This window comes from Neocloeon triangulifer, unplaced genomic scaffold (assembly GCF_031216515.1).
Source record: "Neocloeon triangulifer isolate White Clay Creek 2 clone unplaced genomic scaffold, ASM3121651v1 ptg000022l, whole genome shotgun sequence".
Taxonomy (NCBI): Eukaryota; Metazoa; Arthropoda; class Insecta; order Ephemeroptera; family Baetidae; genus Neocloeon; species Neocloeon triangulifer.
In genome coordinates, this window is record NW_026775562.1 from 3,567,974 (window position 1) to 3,593,367 (window position 25,394).

Below are 25,394 nucleotides of genomic sequence, written 5' to 3' on the forward strand. Positions count from 1 at the left end.
TCGATCGTTTTCTTCTTTTTTTTACCTGATAGGGTGTCTGGGTGCACATCTGGTGGACGGAGTCGACGGAGCGCTGGACGGCCTGGTTGAACTGGAGGCGGCGCGTGGGCGAAAAGCAGCGGTCCGTGTACCGCTTGACGCAGTCGACGAACTTGGCCCACGTGCGGCAAACCTCGTCGATGTCGGCCATCGTGTCCGGAAACACGAGTTTCGGGTTGCGGATCAACGGGTCGGCCAGCGTGATGCACATCTGGTACTCGCGCGAGTCGCACATTTGCTGGGCGCCCGCAAAACTCGCCAAGTTTGAAACTGAAAAATAAACACAAAAGATCCATTTAATATTATAATTTTCAACAAGATCTTCAGAGAGAAAGTTATTTTTCAGTGTGATCAAATTAGTTTTCTCTATTGATTTGAAATTTATAATATAAAAAAATGTGTGAATTAAACAAATTTTATTTTTTGCCGAAAAGGTTTATCCCAAAATTTGTTATGAATATTAATTTTTGGAATTTTCATTCTTAATTTGCGAATATTTTTAATGGCCTCTGGTAAACCAATAATATTAAATTAATCGAAATTTACATTAAAACTGACCTAAAAAAAGATAAATAAATTGACCTTACTTTACATTGCATAACACATGCATTACTAGAATGGTTTAACTGCAGTGGTCACGCTTTTTAGAGCTTTCAAAACAGTTTTAAATTTTATTATGCTTACACGGTCTTGACTCATTTCAAATAGTTTAAACTAACAGTTTATTTTTTAACTTTCATGTTTCCCATTATAGGCCATTTGGTTTTTATTTCAAATGAAATCAGCCTGAGAGTGGCATTATTTCTCTCCTAACAAGCCCTTTTATATCGCTGGTGCAAATTAATTCATTGCAATTTAAAAGTGCAAAAGGCTGGTCGTGTCCGCGCCACGGTTCGGGAGGAACCTGGGAGCTTCGGCAGCGCGTCTCCTGCCCAATGCTCGGCGTCTTGAGTCTTGAGTCTTCTTGAGCATTGGGCAGGAGACGCGCGGCCTCCACCCTCAGGTCATCCAGCATGCGGGAGTGACATGCGGGGAGGGAGGGCTGTGGTGACGCTTAGCAACCACCCTAATTTCAACACCACCAAATCCCTTCCTAGCCATTCATACACGCAAAACCTGGTCGCATTGGATGCCCATTTTTATTTCAATTCTCCTTAATTTGGAAATGAATATTTTGCAACCCGCCCTGGATTAAAGTTTGAATTATCAGTTTTTCGCTTCAATAGATTTGAAACTTTCAACCAGAAGTTTGCGTATTTTAATAAAAAAAGGAGTTTGAAAATTCTGCTCAGGACTATTTTTGCGGCCAGAGAATGGCGGTAGACCTTGGAGGGTCTCTGGGTGTCTCACGCAACTATGAAAGTTAGATTCTATTGTTGAATGTCAATTTGAAAAAATTCTTGGGCGTATCTCAAAATTTAAAACGAACACCACCGTAGGGAGCGATAAACGGCACACCGGCGGAAAGCTTGTTTTTCGAGGATTCCGAAAATGCCCTGGTTATTGCGATTTGGAGACCCCTGACCTGAGAAAGACGTCGGGAAGCACATAAGGTCGAGTTTAAACACCTCCGAAGTGTGCTCTTTTGTGGCTGCGAATCCCATTGTTGGCATTGTGGCCTTAAAGAAAAAAGGCATTTAAATTTTTGTCTTGGCATCCTTGATGTAAACGCGTGACAAGTTCTCTTTTTAATTAAATAATAGTCACTCAATTTCTATTGAATATATAATAAATGTCTATTCTTTTATGGAGTTCAATGTTGAATAAAAATATTGAAAAAATTTCAAGCACTGTCTCCTGCATTTTAGGTTTGATTGAATTTTTTCTATGTTGGGAAAATGAATTTTCTGTACAAATCAAGTGATTTTACAATGACTTGCGCGAACTTAAAATCGACGTCAATATATTTCAATATATATAATTAAATTTCAAAATGTCCGCAAATTTAATATTCTAATAAATTGAAATGCGAAAAATCTAGCTCTATTAAAAAAATCAACTCATTAACCTGCATATTTTGGCAAAAACTAGCTAAAAAGGCCTTTTTTTATTAAGGCAACTATGGATTCGCAGCCATAAAAAAGCACATTGCAGATGTGTTGAAACTGGACATATTGGGCTTCCCCGCGTCTTTCTCAGGTCAGGGGTCACCAAATCGCAAAAACCAGGGCATTTTCTGCATCCCCGTGAAGCTTCCCGCTGGTGTGTCATTTGTTGTTCTCATCGGTTGAGTTCTTTTTAAATTTTGAGATACGCCCAAGAATTTTTTCAAATTTGACATTCAACAATGAAATCTAACTTTCATAGTTGCATGAGACCCAGAGACCCTCAATGGTCTACCGCCATTCTCTGACCGCAAAAATAGTCCTGAGCAGAAAATTCAAACTCCTTTTTTTATTAAAATACGCAAACTTCTGGTTGAAAGTTTCAAATCTATTGAAGCGAAAAACTGATAATTCAAACTTTAATCCAGGGCGGGTTGCAAAATATTTAAATCCAAACTAAGCAGAATTGAAATAAAAAATGGGCATCAAATATGACCACGTTTTGTGTGTATGAATGGCTAGAAAGAGATTTGGGGTTGTTGTTAGGTGAGGCCGCCTAACATCTCAGGTCACACTGCCCCGAGCTCCTGGCTCAGGGTCAGGGCGCCTGAACGAGTGGCCCTCGGGCCGGGAAAGTGGTGGGTGATCAGAGCCCGGGCACTGAATCAGGAGCTCAGGGCATTATTTTATGGTTATTAAGTGCCCTTTGTGGATTTCCGAAGATTGCAGATTCGAGAGGCAAGAAACAAAAAAATTTAGTTTTCGAAAAGGTAGAATTGGGTTGAAAATAATTTATTTTCCACATTTTTATTTAAAAAAAAATAATATTTTTTAGTTACAATTGATTCATCTAATTTGTGAATAATTTTATTGATTTGTTCAATTTTCAATGAAATATAGTAATTTGCAAATTACTGTGTTTTCCCATTTTTCTTTCCCACATTATAATTGGGAGTTAAGCCGACACAAATCTGCTCATTTTGCTGTAAACAGACTGAAATTTGAGACTTAAATTAAAGTCATTTCAAATATTTCTGTAAAACAAACTTCAAATTTTTATTTATTCATTGAAGGAGCGCGTCAGAAATGGCAATTTTGAAAGAAAATAAAAATATATTACTTTCTCAGGTCAGGGGTCACCAAATCGCAAAAACCTGGGCATTTTCGGCATCCTCGTGAAACAAGCTTTTCGCCGGTGTGCCGTTCGTGGCTCCTATCGGTCGCGTTCTTTTTAAATTTGGAGATTCGCCCGAGAATTTTTCAAAATTTATCGTCCAACAATGCAATCTAACTTTCATAGTTGCATCAGGCCCTCTAAGGTCTACCGCCATTCTCTGATCGCTAAAATAGTCCTGAGCAGATATTTCAAACTTATTTTTTAAATAAAATACGAAAACTTCTGATTGAAAGTTGCAAATCTATTGAAGCGAAAAACTGGAAAGTCAAACTTTAATCCAGGGCGGGTTGCAAAATATTCATTTCCAAATTAAGGAGAATTGAAATAAAAAATGGGCATCAAATGCGACCAGGATTTGCGTGTATGAATGGCTAGGAAGGGATTTGGTGGTGTTGAAATTAGGGTGGTTGCTAAGCGTCACCACAGCCCTCCCTCCCCGCATGTCACTCCCGCATGCTGGATGACCTGAGGGTGGAGGCCGCGCGTCTCCTGCCCAATGCTCAAGAAGACTCAAGACTCAAGACGCCGAGCATTGGGCAGGAAACGCGCTGCCGAAGCTCCCAGGTTCCTCCCGAACCGTGGCGCGGACACGACCAGCCTTTTGCACTTTTCTTAGATTTGCAATGATTTAATTTGCACCAGCGATATAAAAGGGCTTGTTAGGAGAGAAATAATGCTGATTTCATTAGAAATAAAAAACCTAGTGGGAAGATTTTATGCTATTTATTATTACAAGTCTTCTTGTAAGTAACAAACTTTTGCAGTTTAGAAAACAAAAATTGCAAATATTTTAACTGATCCTGCTGGTTTTATTACTGTTATCGACTTGCAATTTTATTTACTGAAAAACTGACTTTCTTATTTATAAAATAAAATATAAAAAAACGAATGGCTCATTAATTTTTTTGTTCGGTTTAATCTTCCAATATTGTAAAAATTTGTATACAAAATTAAACAATTTAAGAAAAAAACAAACTAATATTTCTTTTTAGCTTTTCACTTTTGCTTATCCTATATGAGAGTAAAATTTCTCTTTCATCCTTAAAACAAGTTGTTTATCAACAACTATGAAATCTTTATAACCGCGGGTGCGCATAAATAGCGTTTGTATCAACAAGTAGTGCTTCTATTTCTGCCACCGAAAGCGAGAATGTGGGTACGAAAGTGTTGGTCAAGGTTGGTGTGTGTGAGTTGAATTTTTTCGCTCGGCCACTTCTAGGCGGAACGGCCAAACACTGCACATTTCAAGAAAGGAGGCGCGAGGGAGGAAACGAAACTTTCCTTCGAGATCGATCCGCCGCGGCTCGAAATTTATGCAGCACTGATGGTCATTGGGGTCAGTTTTAATCCTGGCTCGCGTGTGCCGCTGGACATCAGATAAAGTGGAATTGATTTTCTTTCGGCCGCCATGTTACGTTTACCTTTGCCTAGCGTTATGTACTGAAAAGCCAAGCACGAGCGTGCGCTGGGAATTCATGTGAAAAAAAAATAATTCAAATCTCGTCGGGAGTTGTGCCCATTTCCCAACTGCACATAAATAGTGTCAAATCTAGGCCGTTTAATCTCTCAACCCTTGCCGGTTGGAAAAATCGAGATCTTAATGGAAAATCACTTATTTCAGGTGTAAAAATTGACCAATAATTAAATGCTTGTTACTTTTTTTATTTTGTTATTTACCAATGATTTGGCATTTCGAAATCAGGAAACAAAATTTACACCAAAAAGTACCATTGAGTTAATTATTTGGGTTAATTGGGTCATTTTTTATATGGTACCACTTAAAAAAAGTATTATTTTAGGTTCTCAACCTCATTTTTTTTTTCAATTCAGATATTGTTTTTAATGTTATAAAATTTATTTCGATTTCTGCTTTACTTTTCTTGTATATTTAAACGAAATGAACAAAGTGGCTGGTGTAAAAATAAATAAATTAATAAATTAAAAATAAATTTTATGATAGCAATTAAGTGAAAAAGGTACGATGAATCTAGACGATTCTCATCTTGTAACTAATAAATTAGAATTGATGATGCTAATTTCTGCGTTTATCCTCCGAATTTGAGGGAAATGTACGATGAATCATTTAGCATCTTCCTCTCCAGGAAGTTGTTTCTGGTGTGTCACGCATTGCGCATTTCTAATAAGACAATTTCTGTCGGCATGATCCGCGTGCCTGCTTTTCATACCCATTGTTTCGCAAGCGAAAATGCAGACACTGTTATATATAATAATCGCTCGTGGAGACAAAAGATGTGAGTCAAACTATTGCATAATCCGCGCGGAGTTGTCATCAAATTGTACAAAATCATATATGATACGTAAACAAAAAAGCAAAAGAGAAAACTAAAAAGAGCTTCTTTGGCAACTGCAAAATTCAAAAGTATCAAGTAAAGTTTTAACCTTAAATTTTCTTTTTTTATGCAAATTAATCAAATAAGTTTTGATCTTATTGAAGACATTGAAATAAATAAAATTATAGATTCCATGATTATTAAAATTCGCATACAAATTACAACTTAATAGATAATAGAAAATTTTACACTTTCGTGATCATTTTCTAAATAGTTGATGCATGATCGTTTATAAAAATGTGAATTTGTTAGTTTTAAGATATTAAAACTTTTGGTTTAAAATGTTGATTTTCGATTTGCTGATTTATTTTTCTTGCTCGAGAAATAGGGTCGCAGAACTGTATTGTTTTTTAATAAAAACATTTTTACAACGAGAAAAATCCCGATCTCTTCACTTCAATAAATTAATTCATTTCATTATCCATCTATAAATTGGCAAAACCAAACAATTAGTCCGGTTTTTCAAATCCTAAGTTATTTTTTAAGCCAAATTTTCCAAAAATTGCAAAAATAATTCCACCGAAATATTCAAATTTGTGAAAGATAAATAATTTTATTCAATTAAAAGCTTATTATTTCCAACTCAGAATGAAAGCAGTGGTAGTAAAATTTTCAAATAATCACTTTATGCATTTGTTCAAATTTAAATACTGCAAAACGAGATCATTATGAGAGATTTGCGCGCAATTTTAACGCACGCAATCACTGCTGCTGAATAAAATCCTAAACCATTTTTCAAATCACGCAACAAGCGGACATTTAATATTAATTAGGCGACGGTCAAGAGTAAAAAGAATGAAGTTTCGGCATTAGCATGTGGCACCACCCAGACTGACCACGAACGTCAACGCAATAAAATCAGATCTTATCTGAAATCTGAAATGTATGCAATTTTTTTGTTTCGATGGCCCTCGAATGTGAACTCTGACCGTGTAATTACGGCGCGTCCTTGGACCGAGCCGCACCTTTTTCACCGTGGCTGTGGGTTTTTGACCTTCTGCTGTGTATGCAAATGACCGCTGGACCATGTCACGCGATTGCAATAATTTATGCCATGAACTCACCTGTGAGCAGGAGGAAAAAAGCCGCAGCAGGAGGCGCCACTTTGTGTCTGGCCATGGTCTTCTATCTGGAAATCCAGAATTACACACATAAAAAAAGCAGGTTAATATTTCAGTGGGGGACTGGAATAAGAAAATAAGAGAGGAGTTCCGCTCCGTGAAGAAGAGCGAAAGTGGCTCAGGCACAATTAAATGTGTATAATATATCTTTTTGTGTACTTCTTAATTAAATTCGAGTGTGCACCATAATTGTTCGCCATTTCCTGCCTCTATTCGCTTTTCAATTTACTTGTGAAAGCAGTGAAAATCTTTAAAAAATAATATTTATTCAAAATCCTACATTTTTTTAAAGTTTCCTTTCAAATAAAGTTAAATTAAATAATTATATATTAACGGAGTTCTTGACAAAAATATAAATCTATAAAAAAAAATTATTTTAATATTTTCATTCTCATTAATTTCAGTCACTTTTTAGTTAATTCTATTACGAGATCTTATAGACATTTATCAATTCAATTTGAATTTGATGTTTTATTTACTTAAACTGGAAAAAATAAAAAATGAAATTAGTAAATTTTTTACTCAATTTAACTAAATAAAAAAATTTAAATCAATCGATGTTTATATCAAGATCTTATTTATCTACATTTTTTTTATGTAGTATTTGATTTAAATTTTAAATCACTAGAGCTCTTTTATATTTCCCTCCAAATCTGTATCAAATTCATTCGGCTTCAAATTTTTTTCCAAAAAGTTTTCGTTTGAGTGACCGCCAACAATTGAGCGACGGCACAACTGCCTCCCATCCCGTGTGTCCGTGTGTTGTTGGTGGGCCGTGGTTCCGCCCTCGCGCGCACTTCCGCTCCAGCTCCCGGTTACATTATCTCGCCGATGACAAACTCTGCTCGCGGTCCAGCTCTGTCTGCTTTTCACAAATCGGCCAAACGCCAGCGGTAAATTGCTTTTTACCAGAGTCACGCACACGCGAAAGCAAAAATGGACCTTTTTTATCAAAACGATCTCCCTGTATTTTTCGCTCCCTACTTCGGAAGCAAAAAAGTCACCAAGGCGAAAACAGTTATTTTGATTATTATGTGATGAAAATAAATCGATTAAAATTGTGAATTTTGTCTGAACTTTGATTATTTTCTGTAATTAATCTTTTTTAAATTATAATTTTGATAAAAATGAGCCGATTTTTGCTTCGTACTTTTTAAATAAAATTAAGATAATATTTAATTAAAACACGAAATTTTTCAAAATCTTTATCCTAAGCATCTAATTATTATTATTATTATTATTTATTCTACTCAAGTCATACAAAAAAAAATTGAAATTGGAAAAATGAGCAGAAAGGGTATCACAACTAGCAGACACAACGAATTAATTCCTTATTATACTTTTCAATGGTTAAGGACTCCTTATTGACATAGTCAAATCAGGTCTTTACAACAATGGGGATTAAAATTTTCAATTGTCTTTCTACAATCGCAAAAATCTATTTATATTGTTGTAAGGACTTGATTTGACTATGTCAATAAGAATCCCTTAAATGAGGAACTAAATTTGTATTTTTATATAATATTAGATGAATTTAATTTTTTTGGCTTTTAAATTTCAGTTTTTCTTCTCTTAACGCTACTTTATTATATTGAAAATAAAATTTGACAAATTGATCAAAATAAAAATGTAGAACTCACAGTTTTTTTGGGAGGTCAATAAGAGAGCCGCCGCCGAAGCTGTCACATTACTAACTGAGTGACCAGGTAAATCACAATGCCGGCGGCGGCGGTGTGGGGGCCCTACCAACTTTGCTACCAACGCACCTGCCCGCGCACCACACACTCGATTCGCCATCTGTCGAAGGAAATTTTCACCTCGGCACGCGTACTGCTGGAAATCCGTGCGAACTTGCAATTACCGACAGTAACTTTTATCGATTTTTCTTTCCAACGTGGAAAATTCTCTTCTGTTTGTCAAACTATTTGAAATAATAAAGAAAATGTGTAAATTGAATGATTAATCATTTTCAATTTTGGAAAATTAAGTTTTTCCTGGTTTTCTAACCACCTCTCTGTAATTATCTCTGTCGGCTTGTTCCAATTTCTATGTTTGTATTTTCCTTGCGTGGAATTTTCGTAATCAAATTACACTTCTCAACTTTTCCCAATTACTTCATATTTCACAGGCGTCATTATCTCTTGCCCTAATTATGAGCTTGCTAATTATTTTCTTAATCGCAAAAATATGACACACCGATTCCCAACGGTGCCATCGTGTGTAAAGGGGTCAGACGGACATGCTGCGACACCAAAGTTGATTGTGCGGGTTTTTCGCCCTTTCGAGGAAAATTGGGTGCAAATTCTCAGTTGGCGCACTTAACAGCAGACACAAAGCTCCTGCTTGGAGTTCATTTCAGGTCGAGGAAAAGCTTTGTGACACTCTTACGCAGGCACTTGTGCTTGTCTGAGCTACTGATACAATGAAGTCAACTCGTTTGCTCCTGGTCTTTCTTCTAATACAGGTCAAAACAACACTTTTACTATTTAATCATGATATATTAACAAAATTAAAGTATTCACTATATTTTTTTAAAAATAACTTTCTTATTAAATAATAAAAAATCTGAATTTTTTCGATTGATTGTAAAATTACGATATAGGTTCTCATTATTGACGGATTCGCCAAAGGTACAAAGAAAAAGAAAAAAGCTACCAAGGATCAGTTGGAAGAGGAATACGAGTATGAAGAATATGAAGAGGACGAGTATTATGACGATGAGGATTCAGAATATTACGAATATGAAGAGTACGAAGACGAAGAGGAGAGTGCAGAAAATGGAAATGATGTCGGTGGGAATAAAGGCGAGCAGGATTTTGAATATGAATATGTTGACGAAGAATGTACAACTAATGCAACCGCAGATGAAGGCAGCACAACTCCTACAATTTTGGTTGAAGGAAGTCCAGCTCCAGAGAATGCCAATAAGGTGAACACAACTTCTGGAACTGTCGGTGGAGGAATCACAACTCTTGGAAGTGAAGACAAAGGAAGCACAACTCACGAAGAAAGTATTGATCATGGAACGATAAATGAGGAAATTGTTGAAAACGGAAACGTAGACGCAGGAAGTATTCATAATGGAAATGAAGGAAATTCAGATGGGAATAAAGAAGAGGAAAGTACAACTCTTGGAAATTTAGATAAAGGAAGCTCAACACCTGGAAATGTTCAAAATGGGAGTGTTGCTGAAGAAGGTACCGATTATGGATATGAAGACTACGAAGACGAAGAAGAAGAAAGTACAACTCTTGGAAATGAACATAAGGGTAGTTCAACAATTGCAAATGTTGGCAATGGAACAACTCATAAAAATGTGGATGAAGAAGGTTCAGAGAATGAAAATGAAAGTGAAGAAAATTCTAAAGAAAGAAGTACAACTTATGGAATAGTAAACAAAGGAAGTACGACAGTGGCGAATAAAATAGATGAGAAGAGTACAACTAAAGGAAAAGTAAACGATCGAAGTACAACTAAATCAAGTGTAGACGAAGGGGAAACCGATCATGAAAATGCAGGCGAAGGAGGCACTGGCGAGGAGAATACAGATGAATCAGATTATTACGATGAGTACGAAACAGACGAGGAAAATACAGAGGACCAAAGTGTGGATGAACACTTACAAAAAACAACATCACAGTCTCAAAGTAATACATATATTTAATGATATGCACAATTTTTTTTTTACTTACGTATTAAATGATACGACGGCTGAGAGTCTTTATGGCATACTTCATTTCTTTTAATATTTGCACCTCTTAAGCTTCACCTCTTCTTTGAAATTAAAACCGAAAAAAATAATTAATTAAATGATAAACAATTAAACTATTGCGCAAGATAAAGAATGAAATGATGCGTTCCCTCAAACTAACAATACATAAAATAACCAATCTTTCCACTCATGACAAGATTAGACACACAAAAACTCTCTTAATTTCTCCCTGGTCTTATTCAAGAAAAACATTGCACTTTCCTAATCTTTGGAATTCATTACTACAGCATCAACATCAATTGCAGATGCACTTGATGTTTCTTCAACCGCTGCTTTTACATCAACAACGAAATCAATTTCTGTGTCTAAAATTCCTGATGTTTCAATGACTGCTACAAAAACAAATTTGGAAATCTTTACGCCTACAAATCCTGATGAAAATAATCCGTTCGAATCTGCAATACTTGTATCTACAAGAAAGGCAGAGCTTTTTAAAACGCGAGAGCCAAGTTCCCAGAGCACACTTCGTTATTCTACACGTAAATTTACTACGAGTTCTAATTTGGATATTTCAAAACACATTTCTCCACCACAAATGTTAACCACTTTTCCCCCAAACATTTCCAAGCACTCAATTGTGGACGTAACTGAAAATTTAACCACAATTAATTTTAAGTTGGTAACTGAAACAACAAACACAGCACCCAATGTTTCAAGTGTTACTTTAGCACCAAATAACAAATTTGATCATTCATTAAGCACCACAGTCTACGAATTACAATCAAATACGACTAATCACTTTCCTACAACTATTAAAAATACTGTATCAAATGTACAAAATATATCCTCTCTTTCAACATTATTTATTAAAAATTCAACAGTTAAAACCACTATACAGAAGACGGAGAAACCTTCTCAACAGTCATTTTCAAAATCTACGTCTCTGCCTGAAATTTTGAAACCTTCTTTAATATCAGATAAACCCAAACTCACAACTAATAAACCAAATCAGTTGGTGGGTGGCGATAAAAAATCTTCCACTGTAGATGTAGCTTCAAAATTTGTGCGAAGAACTACGACGCTTTCAACCACTCCCATGCCATCAAAGAATTCATCGTCCATGGTTACACAAACGCCTGAAATTACTGCAAAATACCCGCGACCCCATCTCTCTGGTTCAAAAACAACGACTCAATCTGTGGGAACTAAATTAACATCAGACCAGGAACCTATCGATGAAAAGACTAAGCCATCAAAATCAACGACTGAAACTTCAACACAATCAATTGAAGATACTGAGGAAAGTGAATCTTCAGATTATTATGATGAGGAAACTGAAGGTGATGACGAGGAAATTTATGAATCTTTAGAAACCTCAACCTTACCAACAACACCTAGCCATGAAGAAGAAGAATTTGAAGAATTCACTTCTGAAAACATTGAAATAACTCATTCCATTGAAACCAGTACAGCTAAAACGAATTTAAGCGCAAATGAGTTGTCCATAGCCTACGAAATTACTAAAAAAACACCAAAGCCAACACCTGGTAATCCTGATATGACATCAGAACGTTCATCAAAAAAGCCGATCGTTGATTTAACGACAACCACGGTGACCACTGAAGAATCAATTCAAACAGAAGAGTATCCAGAAGAGAGATCAACGGAAGGACTCAGATCTACTTCAACTGAATTATCTAGTAGAAAGACGTCAACCACAGAGATTTCTACTGAATTAAGCTCAAATTCGACCAAATTTGAAGAACCGGAATCAACTGAAAAGGGGCCAACAAGTCCTGCAGCAGCAACTCCTAATTTAGCTGCACTATGTCCTTTTCTATCTGGAAGTAACTCTTCGGCAAACCCAAATAAATTAAAAGAAAGGAGATGCTTCACCGCAGATTTTTCTGTAATTAATTGTTCCAAAATTTAATCTTATAAATTAATTTATTGAGGAAGTCTGTAATGACATTTATGGCCTTAGATTGTTGAAAAGCAAATCAAGAATATAATTTTTAGTAACCGAGATAGCAGATTTCCTCAAATTTTCTCTAAACAAATTGGATAAAATGATTTGTATTTTCAGAAATCAATTAAATGCTGCAAAAGTACACCGTCTGCACTATTTCTTCTGGAGAAGAAAGGAACAACTTGTGGAATGGAAAATTTCAAAGCGTTAAAAGTTCTTCACGATTTTTCATTGAACAAGCAACAACACATAAAAAGCAACAGCTCAATTGGATTCAAAAATCGCCAGGCAAAAGAAGTGTTTGGACAAAAATCTGTAAAGCATTAATACCTTCCTTTACATTTTCATTTAAATTAATAACTTTTTAACAGTGTTTCATCAATTGCTTCCTGAAAGCAAGAGATGTCGTAAGATATAATATAGATTTGTGATCGCATTAAATGATGCACATTATTTTTGCTTTAGATGACACCAGACTTGCAGATTGACAAGATGAAACTAGTTGCATTATTGAGTTCACCGCAAAAAAAGCGCAAGAAACCCGAAGAAAACGGTAATAATAATGCTTTAAAGCAAAAAAAGAAAGTGGAGACCAAAGGGAACGAAAAGAAAAAGAATGGCCATCGAGTAAAGCCAGAAGAGAAAAATTTGCATGGTAAGAGAGTAAAGCGATTAAAGCACCAACAACACGGTGAAGGAAAGAAAATAAAACAAGGAATGCATGGGAAGAGGGAGAAGGAAAATCGAGTAAAGCGAGACGCTCAAGAGCGAAAAATGCAAAGAGAGTGGAGAAAGAATGTAAGAAAAGATGAGCTAGAAAGGAGAAATAAAGTAAAAGCAGAAGAGCGAGAAAGGAGAAAGAAAATAAAAGAAGACGAGAAAAAAAGGAGAAAGAAAGTCAAAGAAGAGGAAAAAGGGAGAAGATTGTATCAAAAGCAATTAAGGCGAGACTTCCGAAAAGAGAGAAGAAGCGAAAAGGAGCTGAGAAATAAAAAGCAGTTTAAGAGAGACATTCAAAGAGCTGATCAAGAACATGCAGAGAATCTTAAAGGTGACGGAAAGAGAGTAAAGCAATTAAAGCACGAAAATGGAGAAAAGGAATCAAAGAAAGTGAATCGAGAGAAGCACAGAGAAGGTGCAAAGAAAAAGAAACATAAGCAATTTAAGCAAGCTAATCAAAAAGAAGATGAGCCTAAAAAGCAGAGTAAGAAAGTTAAACAGGTGAATCATGGAAAACAAAAAGTGCAAAGAAAGAAAAAGAAAGTTGATAGAGTAAAGAACGTCAATCAGACTGAGGAAGAAAAGCAAAAACGGCAACGAATGAAAAAGAAAGTTCAGCGAATTAAGAAAACGGAGGACGAAAAGCAAAAAGGGCAAAGAAAGAAAAAGAAAGTTAGACGAGTGAAAAGGCCAGAAAAGCAAATAACTGAAGTTGAAAAAAGTAAGCACGGAAAGAAAGTAAAGAGAGTGAAACAAGTAGGCAATGCAAAGGATGGAAAGCAAAAGAAGCGGAGGAAGCTACAAAAAACGAAGAACACAAATATAGAGATGGCAGTTGATAAGTGCGTTTCAAGTTTTTCAGGTTTGGAAAATTAGTCTGAATAAATTCAAAGTTTTAAGTTTTCTATTTCTAGCTTTAAGCATGCCGGTGGACTTGCAAGGGGGAAGAAGCTGTGATGGAAAAGCTTTTGTCACAATGCAGTGCATTTTGTTCGAATTGGCCAAAGTAAAAATTTTAAATTTTAGTTAAAAAACTGAGCATTAATATTTATTTAAAATTTGCAGAGCTGCACGGAGAGAGGTTTGAAAGACTTAATAATAATATGTTTTCTTTATATACTAATTATGATTAATTTAAAACAGTGGCGACAGCGTACTGCGAGAGGACTTATAAGTTATTCGACCAATGCACGGATAAATTTATCTTCACGTAAATCTTGAGCAAGAGTGTATTCCGCAGAGGAATTATGAATTAATCAACACTTGTAACATTATGAATACTCCACAAATAAAGAAATAACATTGAACCAAAAATTATATAATGCAATATTATTTCCGTTCGATATTTTTAATAATTATAAAAATAATCATTCAATATTTCCTAAATCTCTCCAAACAAAATAATAATAATAAAAAAAACCAAATTATTCTGCAATATTATTAAGAATATAATCCAAGAACACTGCGATATAAATTAATTAAATTTCATCAGTTATACGAGTTAGGCCGAACGCATTGCACTGGAGTCAAGCCGGTTGCATACTTTGTTAATGGTAAAATAATTAAATTTGATCACAAAAATAAAAAATCGCTGTTGATGCTGCTTGAGGAAGCATGCGTCAGGTGCTTGACACCTTGACATGCCGGTGGCCTGGAAAATTCTCCACACTAATGAGGAAAGTTGTAAAGGCCAGACATTTCCAAAAGATAACGTCCTCATCATAATTTTTTACTTTTCGCAACCAAAATTATCGCGTCCTGGTCGCGGCTGCCACGAGAAAGTCACATTGAGAAACGGAAAGCCAAGGATGCGCTGTTCGTTACTTCTGCTTCTTTTCATTGCAGCACAGGTGAATTTCCGATGACGTTTCTTTTACCTTCGCACCAATTAATTGAAAACTTGAATTGCTATAAAATTGAGCAGTCAATTTTATAACAAAAACCGAAATATTTAATAAGGAGAAGAAGTTTGCAAAATTTACAAGACTAATTGACAATTCTTGTTAATATTAATTTTAAATCTTTAGCTTAAATGAGCATCTTCAGTTCAAATTAGTAACCTTTTATTTCCAGCATGGGCAGCATCATGTCATATAATCAATCTTGAAATTTCGTAGATTAATGAGACATTGCTTGGTGTCCCGGAATTAAGCGCCAGAAAAAAGCATCGGACTGAAGAATTGGAAGATGAGGTTAAAGAGAATGCAGCCGAGGAGGACGTTGACGGGGGAGAGGTGGAGTATGAATATGAATACGAATATGAGGAGGATGAGAATGAGGATTTTGATGACGATGATGAAGATGATGGAGACGATGATGGAGACGATGAATATTATTACTACTACTATTACTATTACGATGACGAAGAAAATGTAACCAGTTCAGAGCTGCCCTCTACATCCGTGGACGAAGAGATTTCTACAACACCGTACTATGAATATTACGAAGAACTCCCTTCAGATTACGATAACAATAGTATCACTTTGATAGTTTTGATAATTTACAGAAATATTTACTTCCTGATCTTTCAGAAAAATCTACGTTGAAAACTCCAGATATTGAAGAATTCCTACAAGTACTTGTATCAACCAATCCAAATGAAGGTGTTGACGTAAATGAATTTTTTTCCGAAACAAATTCAAGTTCTGTTATCACGGAATCGAGTGAACCTGAATTAGAACAAATTTTAACGGAGCAGCCTATCATTTCTTTGGCCGCAACCAAAACCACTTTCCCTGCTGCCGCTGAAATAAAATTGACAAGTCCTTCTTATAAAACGTCCTCTCAGTCAGTAGTGCCACGTTTGACCACTTCAACGTCCCGAAAACCACTTGCTGCTCATATTTTGACCGAAATAAAACCTAATTCAACTCCAGCAGGTTCGTTCATAGCGACGAAACCAATGCTAATTTCGGCTAGTACGCCTAAAACTATAACTTCTGCCGCTCCTATCCAATCTGTAAAACCCAAAACTGCGATTACAACCACGAACACTGAAAAAGTAACTCAAGCAAACAAAGCTACGACGCAGTTAAAAGCCCAAGTTGCGATTTCCGTATCTACAACGAGGCTAATTTCAACTTCTTTGGCAGCCACGGTGAAAACTTCAACCTTGAGCACCAAAAGTTCTTCAACTACCAAAAAAATTCCAGCAACTACGTCTTCTACAACAACAACATCTACGTCCGCTCCAATGGATCCAGCATTGTTTAAAAAGAATTGCCACGCCAAACAATTTTCGGTACTGAATTCCATATTTGAAATAGATATTTTAATTTTTTCCAATTTCAGAAATTGTTGAAATGCTGCGAACCGGCGGCTAAAAATCTCGTCCCGCTCGCTAGCAGGGACAGATCTTGCAAGGCAAATCCTTCTTTACTCAACGCTTTCAACTCCTATTCACTCAACAAACTACAATACTCGAAAAATTTAAGGACCAAAAACTTTAAGTTTCGAAATTCTAAAATTCAGAAGGCTATGGGGAAAAGTGCTGTAAAAATTCCACAATAAACTTATAAACTTGATTGTGATACAATTTTTTTCAGTGTTTTGTGAATTGCTTTTTAATATCTAACGGAGCTGTAAGTTAATAATTAATTATATTTTAAAATTGGCAAAGAATATAATATTTTAAAGATGACGGAAGACTTGCTAATAAAGGAAGAACAGCTAATTACTTTTTTGACCTCCATGCAAAATGATCAAAAGTGGGTATCTTTCATTTCATCGGCCGTTTCCGAGTGTCTCACTTTGACTAGTGGTATTAAAACTAAAATATTTAAAACGTTAAGTAATATCTTGTCTTTTTTAAGGGTTTCAAGTTCCATCCTTCTCAAGAGCAAGTAAAAAATGCGATGGAACTGCGTATGTTGCTACACAGTGCGTCTTGCATAAAATGATTGCTGTAAGAATTGAGATAATTCAAATTTTATGCAAATACTTTCATGTCTTAAAATTACAGGATTGTCCAAATAGAGGTATTTCAATAGGACACCTTTGACATTAAGTGTTAATTCAATAAAATTTTCTCAATTTTTGTAAGTCATGACGAAGCAGTGCTACGATTCATATCTTCTATTCGACAAGTGCTCAACGCCGACTTTGGCCTTTGCTTTTCAATTACACGACAGGAAAAAACGCCTGAAATTTAGTAATAAAAACAAAAATGGATAATTTTAATCTATTGATATTGATTAAAAGATAATATAACTAATAAACACATTACCAATAATTTTTGCTTTAACTTTTTTTTTTTTAATTTATCAATAAATAATAAAATTCAATACTTTTATGGCTTCTTATGATGAATGACTAAAAAATGTTACTGAACAGATTTTTAGTACTTCTTTTATTTCTTCTTAATTTCAACTTAAACAAAATAATTTGATACTGCTAGGTTTAAATTATTGTAGTGGTTCGCACTACAAGCATATTTTTATTTCGTAACTTCCACGTACTGGGCCGGCTGAGATGGTGCGACATGATTCAGCACATGCAGGTACAAACCATCTGTTTCATTTGAACTTCCTCCACCTTGTTCCACAATCGGCACCTTGAGCATGAGTTTCGGAACAGGACAAAGGTTCCCATCATCCACCTCCACCTTTTTTTCGTGATTTTCAGCAGGACAAAGGTAGCCAGCGTCATCTTCGACAGGTCCGATCACTTCCCTGCGACTAACGCAAGGAATTTTAGCCCGTTGGCGACGAGTCAAATTTAGCCTGTCGTCGCGCATTTTTAAACTCAGCGACAAAATGACCAGGACCAACCAAATCACCGTGTTGAGGAAGAGCAAGCAAACGTCTAATATATTCATTGTTTGCCACTCTGAATCACACTTAGCGGTGCCTGTAAAAATTAGATTTTTAGTCATTTTAAGTTTTGCTGTTCTGCTTTCTTTTTAAAAGAAATGTGCAAGTATTATTGAAAGAATAAAAAATTATAATTACTCATTGCAGATGCACAGATGATTTATCCGTCTTTGCTAAGCCAACGCCTTGTTTGTTTCAAGGAAGTAAACTTAGTGTTTTTCCAACCAATTTCAAAAAATTTTTCGCCTTGACAGCAAGCTATACAAACTGTTTGAAAAAGGAAGTTCCCGGTTTAATAAATCAGATTTCATTTCATTTATTTTATTATTTGAAAGAAATTAAGCAGTTTATTTAAAGCAAATATTATTTAATGCATATAAACTAATTTTTAAATAAAAAGATTTTCGTAAGGCTAATAGTAAAAAATGTCACAATCGATGAAAATTTTAAAAAACAAATGCCTTAATAACTGAAATTAAACGATGATTTTAACAATTTTAACAATGAGGATGAATAAACAGGAATATTAATAACCTGATTGGCTCCACTTACGCAGAAATATTTTTATAATGTGCTACAATTGCATGTAATTTTCTATTTTAAATTGTAATCATTGTCCTTTCTCAATTTTTAAGGTATAAAAGTACAACTAAATTTTTTTTTCAAAATTTTATATTAAATTTGGGTTATTGATAATTTTTCAAATAATTAAACACATTATTATATATTTCTGACCCTAAAACTTATTAATTTAACAACTCCCTTCTGATAATATTGTACAATATCAAAATGTATATTATTTTTAATAATCCTCTCTCTTCTCTGAATTTTTCCACGTATTTAGTGTTTTACTTTCATGAATCATGAATTTTAATTAGGTTAAAACTTCACATGCAAGTTTAAAAAAAATATTAATCCCTCAGTTAACCACTCTTAAGGATTCATTTCAATTTTCCGATAATGAATGCACAAACATTTAATCCCTAGTTAAAAATCTAAGCCTATCTGAGGCCTCTAAAGGAGTTGCTCAGGAAAATGACGCGCGTGTAAAAATATATCCAAGATAAACTAATCAAAGCACTTGATGAGGAAGTAACAAAACGAAAAATAATAAAACCAGCAATACTTTCGATGGGTAGAAGCCGATAGCTATTTTCAACTGCGACTGAGAGAATTCAAATCAACTGAAATGTCTAATTGTTTTCTAAAATTGTTTCTCATTGTCTGTGTAACCATAATTTTGCTAGCCGAAGAAACTAGACAGGCCAGTTCAGATAGCAGTGCAAACAGAAACAAAACTGAAAGATTTGATAGAGGTAATATTTTAATTAGGTACGTTTTTCAATTAAGTTTGTTCTTTTTTTGTTACAGTTCATTGCAATCCGAATAATTTGAGACACGATAAACGTTTGAATTGCGTCTTTCAACAAAACTGGGCTGTTTATGGTCCACGTCATTTAGGGAAATGCACATGTTCCGGACGACCATGCATGACGTTATCACATGCAAGCCTTGAATGTGACTCAAATATCAACTGGTCTTTGGTAAACGATAATCGAACCGCAAATGCTTGGGGAGGTATTAAAGTGAAAATTTGATTCGATTTAATTAATTAAATTAACCTTTAATTAATAGTTGGATGCAAGGATGAGAACAGCTGCCCACGGTGTTTGATCCCTCAAGCTGATTTTTCAAAATGTTACACTAGCAGTAAAACAGCAAGCGAGTTTGTTTGTGTTTGCAGACACGACCAACGAGAATACAACGTGTGGTGCCAACTCAATGGATCACTTGATATATGGAATCCCAGAGGCCATACAAAATGTGGTAATGCAAAAATTAACAGTAAAATTAAATTGATTAATTCTCCAATTTTTAGAAAAACCTAATTTTGCTCTGGGTGTGGCAACAGAACTAACGGTTATTTCACTCTTCGTTGAAACAGACAAAATATCGTCTACTCTTGCACCAAACCAATCAGCGCATTCTGATGTGATCCAGATTAATAGCAATTGGCACACAATTTTAATCATCTTGAGTTGCACAGTCGTGTTTTTCGCCGTAATTGTAATTCTGTTTGTTTTAAATTTCATCCGCTTTTATTTGAAAGAGTCTCAAAAGTTGCATACCATCATGGACGACGTTATCATTTCTCTGAATTCTGTTCTGGAAGGACAGAAATAAAATTAATTTTCATGCTTTTCATAAATAACGACGAATCAGAATTTTTCTCTTTAAGTAATTAAAATCAAGTTAATTCTTCATTATTATATTGGAAATTATCATGAAATTCTATATTATGAAAATAAATTAACAAATATGTTATAAAAATTATAAATTAATTATGTTAAGCATAATCAATGTAAGATGTAAAAATGTTTCCAAGATGCTTTAAAATAAGTTTTGCTAAAATTCCCTTTGAATAATTCCACATTTATGCATGTAAATTTAAATTTATTATGTGTGTCAATATTTTTCCTACATTTAGAATTTTGTGAAAACATATGGTATTTAAAATTTCAACTTATTTGTATCAATTAATTAACTCTGTAACTGGATAAACATTATATGTAGTTTTCAAATATAATAATGGCATATTCTGCTTATAAAAATTGCATTTTATTAAAAAAGAACGTATTGGGCATGAAGAGGAGAAAGAATTGTTCTTAATAATAATAAATTTTTATAATTCATTTAGAGTCTACTTTTTTAATAAAACTTTTGCCGAGGCTCTTGTGCAAATAATGAGGGATGGCACTACTTTCTCTAAACTAAAATTTCGTTACAGCAGCATATAGAAACAGAGAAAAGTCAATCCTTCATTCTTAATTCGCTCTCGCAACCAGTGTTTTTCAGTAGTTATATTTTTTTAATCTAGTAACTCGTCATTATTTTTGTTTTTAATAAAATTTATCAATTATTTTCAGTTTTTTTCCATTTTATTTTTGACCTTGCAATATTGCCGCCGGAAGGGAGAACAAGGATCTAAAAGTGAGGAAAATAATTTGTATTTCCTTTACTTCACCAAAGGAAGTGACGAGGATAAGACTTGTACAGAGGCACAGTCACCATTCTGATAAGAAATAAAAACCCACAAATTAAAAGCAGACAGCCAAAACTGTTTAGCCCTTTTCATGTTTAACAAATTTTATAATTTAAATTGTTCTAAATTGGTGACATGACTTCGTCTTTCAAAGAAATTATTCTCATCGCCATCGGCAGCTTGATTCTAGTGGAGACGACTGCAAGTTCCAAAGGTGAAATTTATTATCGTTGGCAACGATTTTCAAATCTAGTAATTGATTCTAATTGCAGTGCATTGCAATCCAAATATTTTGAGACAAGATGAACGTTTGAATTGCATCTTTAAACAAGACTGGGCTTTTAATGATCCAGGTGATTTAGGGAAATGCACATGTTCCGGACGACCATGCATGACATTATCACATGCAAGCGTCAAATGCAACTCGAATGCTAACTGGTCTTTGGTAAATGATAATCCAACCGCAAATGCTTGGGGAGGTAAGTGAAAAGTTGTTCCGATTTAATTAATTAAATTAACCTTTAATTAATAGTTGGATGCAAGGATGAGAATAGCTGTCCTCGGTGTTTGATTCCTCAAGCTGATTTTTCCAAATGTTACATGAGCAGTACATTTGCAAGTGTATTTGTTTGTATTTGCAGACACGACCAACAAGAATACAACGTGTGGTGCCGACACAATGGATCACTTGATATAAGGAATCCCAGAGACCGTACAAAATGTGGTAATGCAAAATTTAACAATAAAATTAATTTGATTAATTCTACAATTTTTAGAAAAACCGAATTTTGCTATGGATGGGGCAACAGAACTAACAAACATTTCACCCTTCGGTGCAACTCAGCAACCCCGAAAGACGACTGAATCAAAAAATAAAATCAATTCTGAGAAAGAATGGTTCGAGGAGACGATCTTCATTACAATAGTTTCTATAATAGCGTTGATTGCAATAAGTGCGATCATCGTCGCTATTCTTGTAATAATCAAACGAAGACGGACTTCCCGACCTGTTATATTGTAGTTATTTTTGTCACTAAATCCAATCCAGGGAAATCCGCGGACAAATAGTGAGCAAACCAATATTTAAAAAAATTGTGCATGTTTGCAGCCTGATTTGGACATCTGCAATTGAAAATTCATAACTTGAAATTTATTTCACTCTTTTTGAATAAATATTTGTTTTGCTAACCTGCTAATCAGTGGCTTTCTAATAATTAATAAGACCATTATTTGAACACTCATTAATATAAATAATTTGTTGCTTTTGTTGCTTATTAAAACTTGTGCCGAGGTTAATGTTGAAATGAATTAAATTAAAAAATTTTCCTGCGCTTTGTTAATACAAGAAATTTGAAATTAAAATTAATATTTTTTAACTTTTTGACAAAACGGCACCAATAATATAGCAACAATTTAAAAAAAAGCCTCCAACTTATAATTAATAGGTTTGTTATATGAATTGATTAGTCTCATATTTATTTTATTTAGTCCATTAGTTGATCCCCGATCTGGAAATCGTTCATTCCTTCCGCACATTTTTTATTTATCTAGGTCCCATATTTCTTAGCTTAGAAATCTAAATAAAAATTTAAGAATAAATAATTATGATTTCGGTTCAGACTCTTGTTATTTTAAATAATTTTTAAGCTGGTCAAAAAATTACCGTGTTCAATGGATGATTTGTACCTCTTTAAAGTACATTTCAACTTTGCATAACTATATAATGCTGAAAATAAATGTTGAGAGATCAAAATCCATAACCAAGGCCCCTCCTCAGGAGTATGACGTGAGTCCGTTTTCATATAAATATTTTTACAATTAATAAATATATTTAATCCTTCATATATTTTACTAGATAATATTTTAAATTTTGACCTCTCGATATTCTACCCGGAACTTAAAACAAGGATCTAAAAGTGGGGAAATATTTATGACTCGTACAAAAGCCCAGTTACCAGCCTGAATCGCAACAATAAATCGCAAAGTATAAACAGTAGAATTTATTCGACTTTATTCTTGAAAATAATGTAACAATATCAATTGGCGCGAACCGAATATGATGATTTCATCTTTGAAAATAATTATTCTCTCTATCATCATCAGCTTGATTCTAGTAGAGTTGACGACAAGTAGAGTTGCAGGTAAAATTTGTTTGCCACCGGCAACGTTTTCTCAGGAGTAATTAATTTTCATTGCAGGGTTTTGTGATCCTACAAAATTGAGAAATGGCCATGACATACGTTTGCAATGCAATTTCGAAAAAGGCCGGGCAAATTATAATACAGGTGATGTAGTGGAATGCAAATGTAATGGACGTGATTGCTACGAGTTGCCACACGCCAATTTTGTGTGTAGCGCAGATTCAAACTGGTATTTTGAAGACAATAATTCAACTTCAGAATATTGGGGAGGTCAATTATTACAGTTACAAGTCGTCTTTATTTTAATTTAATATGGAATTAACATATAAATAGTTGAATGCAAGGATGAGAATAGCTGCCCCAGGTGTTTCATCCCTAAATCTGATTTTTCCAATTGCCACAAAAAAAAGGGTTATTCCAATTATTTTGCTTGTGTATGCAAACACAACCAAAGAGAATACAACATGACGTGCCAACACGATGGACACCTTTTCATATGGAGCCCTGTGGCACATACAAAATGCGGTAATGTAAAGATAAGATATTAAATATTCTGAATTACATGAATATTGATGCAAATCAAATATTAATTAATTAATTTGTAGAAGAACCGAAAGATATGAAAAATAATTTTCTGAAAGAGACAACCTCAACCTTTACAACAGGAAAAGTTAATTTTCTGAAAGAGACAACCTCAACCTTTACAACAGGAAAAGTGGAAAACCCATCTTCTACTCATGCATCAAACATGGTTGATAACAACCAATCAGCAAATTCTGATGTAAACCAGGCTAATTGCAATTGGAACACAATTTTAACCGCTTTAAGTTCCGCAGTCATCTTTTTAGCAGTAATGGTAATTTTGGTTGTCCTCAATTTCATCCGTTTTTATTTGAAAGAGTCTCAAAAGATGAACACAATTAAGGAAAACGCTATAATTTCTCCAACTTCAATTTTGGAAGGAAAGATATAAACTAAATAACGCTGGATGGTTTTGATAAATAGCTTCGTTCAAGTTTTTTCTTTTTTGTATAATTCTAATCTACTTTATTTAACATCGCATATTGGAGGGAAAAATTCAATACTGTTTTATCTGCATAAATAGTTATCTCTTACATTTACATTTGTATATAAAAAATTATTACAATTTTCAATTTAAATATCATCACGTTAATTAAAAACAATTTCATACGCATTAAAAATTTCAAATTTTGGTGAAAACGCTTTTTTTACAAATATTTTCTTTAAATCATTAATAATCTTGCACATTTTCACGAGTAAAAATTTATTTTTAGTAAACACTTTTCTTACAAATTAAGGCGAAATTTTAAAATTCGAGCTTTGTGTTAATTTGAACTACTGTATTATTTTTTGAATAAATATTTGCTTTTAAATACTCTTAAAATTGCATTTTATTGATAAATAATAATATTTTGAGCAAGATGAAGAGAAGAGTGAAAAGAGTATTTTTTTTCTAATTCAACATTACAATTGTTATAGACTTGTGTTTTGTGGTACAACTCGAGTCAAAGTCCCTGTTCAAATGGATAAGGAAATAATCTCAAAAAATAAAAAGTGAATAAAATGAGCCTGTAAATTTTCTTAACGGCAGCATAGGATTTGTTTTTGGGTTTATCTTTAGATAGAGAGGAAATAGTTGTTTTTTCTCTAGAACCATTGAAAATAAAATTTTTCTCTGCATATAATGAGCTCTAAGACTGAACAATGATCCATATGTATTTAAAATTAAATTGGGAAATTATATTTATTTTGGTTCCAGCTTGGGACATTTGAGTCAGAAGGGAGAACAAGGATCTCAAAGTGAGTAAAATTATTTTTAAACTTTACTGCGCCAAAGGAAGTAACGGAAATGAGACTTGAGCAGCGGCATTCTGATTTTTGATAAGAGCAAAAACACTAATAAAAAATAGTGGTACAACAAATTTTACCCACTAAATGTTTAAAAATTGAATAAATTAAATTGGATCTAGCAACAATAACTTTATTTTTTTCATAGAAATTATTCCTTTTTCCCTCAGCAGCTTGATTATAAATTATAATGGAGAAAACTTCAAGTTAATAAATCTAGGGGTGAAGTTTGCTTATCACTTCAAAGCTAGTAATCATTTCTAATTGCAGAAATTGCAGTGCCTTGTCAAGCTCTTATTTTGAAAAATAATCCGTGCGCCCAAATATGTGTCTTTAAAAAAAAATAAGAGTTCTGGCATAAAATGCAATGCAGGTAATTTAGAAGAATGTAAATGC

The 25,394-nt window shown here is 34.1% G+C and overlaps 7 protein-coding genes across 14 annotated transcripts in view; 5 read left to right on the forward strand and 2 right to left on the reverse strand.

Annotated features, from left to right (window-relative positions):
* LOC132204360 (uncharacterized) overlaps positions 1-25,394 on the reverse strand; it is a 31,240-nt gene that overhangs the window by 1,979 nt on the left and 3,867 nt on the right. Inside the window, exons 1-3 of one of the 3 annotated variants that reach the window (XM_059632827.1) lie at positions 8,374-8,450; positions 6,677-6,741; positions 26-309 (exon numbers count right to left, since the gene is read on the reverse strand). In XM_059632827.1, the coding sequence (XP_059488810.1) occupies positions 26-309; positions 6,677-6,731 (339 nt within the window). In that variant the 5' untranslated portion in view covers positions 6,732-6,741; positions 8,374-8,450. Of the gene's footprint in view, positions 1-25; positions 310-6,676; positions 6,742-8,373; positions 8,451-25,394 lie in introns of those variants that run through there. The other 2 variants (XM_059632830.1, XM_059632828.1) reach the window with 2 other exon arrangements.
* On the forward strand, positions 9,009-14,443 carry LOC132204585 (axoneme-associated protein mst101(2)-like). Of its 3 annotated transcripts, XM_059633190.1 has the most exons (11): positions 9,009-9,197; positions 9,336-9,537; positions 9,598-10,380; positions 10,751-10,984; positions 11,327-12,354; positions 12,532-12,729; positions 12,786-12,821; positions 12,880-13,996; positions 14,049-14,140; positions 14,200-14,215; positions 14,278-14,443. In XM_059633190.1, exons 1-11 carry the CDS (start codon positions 9,156-9,158, stop codon positions 14,346-14,348), a joined length of 3,819 nt encoding a protein of 1,272 aa, XP_059489173.1. In that variant the 5' UTR covers positions 9,009-9,155; the 3' UTR covers positions 14,349-14,443. The 3 variants fall into 3 exon arrangements, with proteins under 3 accessions (XP_059489173.1, XP_059489172.1, XP_059489174.1); XM_059633189.1 differs by having other exon boundaries at positions 9,011-9,197; positions 9,336-10,380; XM_059633191.1 differs by lacking the exon at positions 10,751-10,984 and having other exon boundaries at positions 9,013-9,197; positions 9,336-10,380.
* On the forward strand, positions 14,891-17,355 carry LOC132204385 (uncharacterized). 3 transcript variants are annotated; one of them, XM_059632873.1, is made up of 10 exons: positions 14,891-14,984; positions 15,252-15,609; positions 15,666-16,013; positions 16,227-16,375; positions 16,426-16,626; positions 16,680-16,715; positions 16,771-16,894; positions 16,947-17,038; positions 17,096-17,111; positions 17,177-17,355. In XM_059632873.1, the coding sequence occupies exons 1-10, from the start codon at positions 14,943-14,945 to the stop codon at positions 17,305-17,307; spliced, it is 1,497 nt and encodes a 498-aa protein (XP_059488856.1). In that variant the 5' UTR covers positions 14,891-14,942; the 3' UTR covers positions 17,308-17,355. The 3 variants fall into 3 exon arrangements, with proteins under 3 accessions (XP_059488856.1, XP_059488857.1, XP_059488855.1); XM_059632874.1 differs by having other exon boundaries at positions 15,666-15,737; XM_059632872.1 differs by having other exon boundaries at positions 15,666-16,375.
* Positions 17,464-18,203, reverse strand: LOC132204523 (uncharacterized). Its single transcript, XM_059633063.1, has 2 exons — positions 18,084-18,203; positions 17,464-17,982 (listed from the first exon to the last, which is right to left on the reverse strand). Exons 1-2 carry the CDS (start codon positions 18,085-18,087, stop codon positions 17,570-17,572), a joined length of 417 nt encoding a protein of 138 aa, XP_059489046.1. The 5' UTR covers positions 18,088-18,203; the 3' UTR covers positions 17,464-17,569.
* LOC132204445 (uncharacterized) lies at positions 19,067-20,469 on the forward strand. The gene is made up of 4 exons (XM_059632948.1): positions 19,067-19,261; positions 19,317-19,523; positions 19,581-19,772; positions 19,825-20,469. Exons 1-4 carry the CDS (start codon positions 19,135-19,137, stop codon positions 20,127-20,129), a joined length of 831 nt encoding a protein of 276 aa, XP_059488931.1. The 5' UTR covers positions 19,067-19,134; the 3' UTR covers positions 20,130-20,469.
* Positions 20,988-22,177, forward strand: LOC132204463 (uncharacterized). Of its 2 annotated transcripts, XM_059632980.1 has the most exons (4): positions 20,993-21,202; positions 21,261-21,467; positions 21,521-21,712; positions 21,765-22,177. In XM_059632980.1, the coding sequence occupies exons 1-4, from the start codon at positions 21,124-21,126 to the stop codon at positions 22,007-22,009; spliced, it is 723 nt and encodes a 240-aa protein (XP_059488963.1). In that variant the 5' UTR covers positions 20,993-21,123; the 3' UTR covers positions 22,010-22,177. The 2 variants fall into 2 exon arrangements, with proteins under 2 accessions (XP_059488964.1, XP_059488963.1); XM_059632981.1 differs by lacking the exon at positions 21,765-22,177 and having other exon boundaries at positions 20,988-21,202; positions 21,630-21,712.
* LOC132204474 (uncharacterized) lies at positions 22,952-25,038 on the forward strand. The gene is made up of 5 exons (XM_059632994.1): positions 22,952-23,129; positions 23,187-23,399; positions 23,463-23,654; positions 23,735-23,985; positions 24,910-25,038. The coding sequence occupies exons 1-5, from the start codon at positions 23,045-23,047 to the stop codon at positions 24,952-24,954; spliced, it is 786 nt and encodes a 261-aa protein (XP_059488977.1). The 5' UTR covers positions 22,952-23,044; the 3' UTR covers positions 24,955-25,038.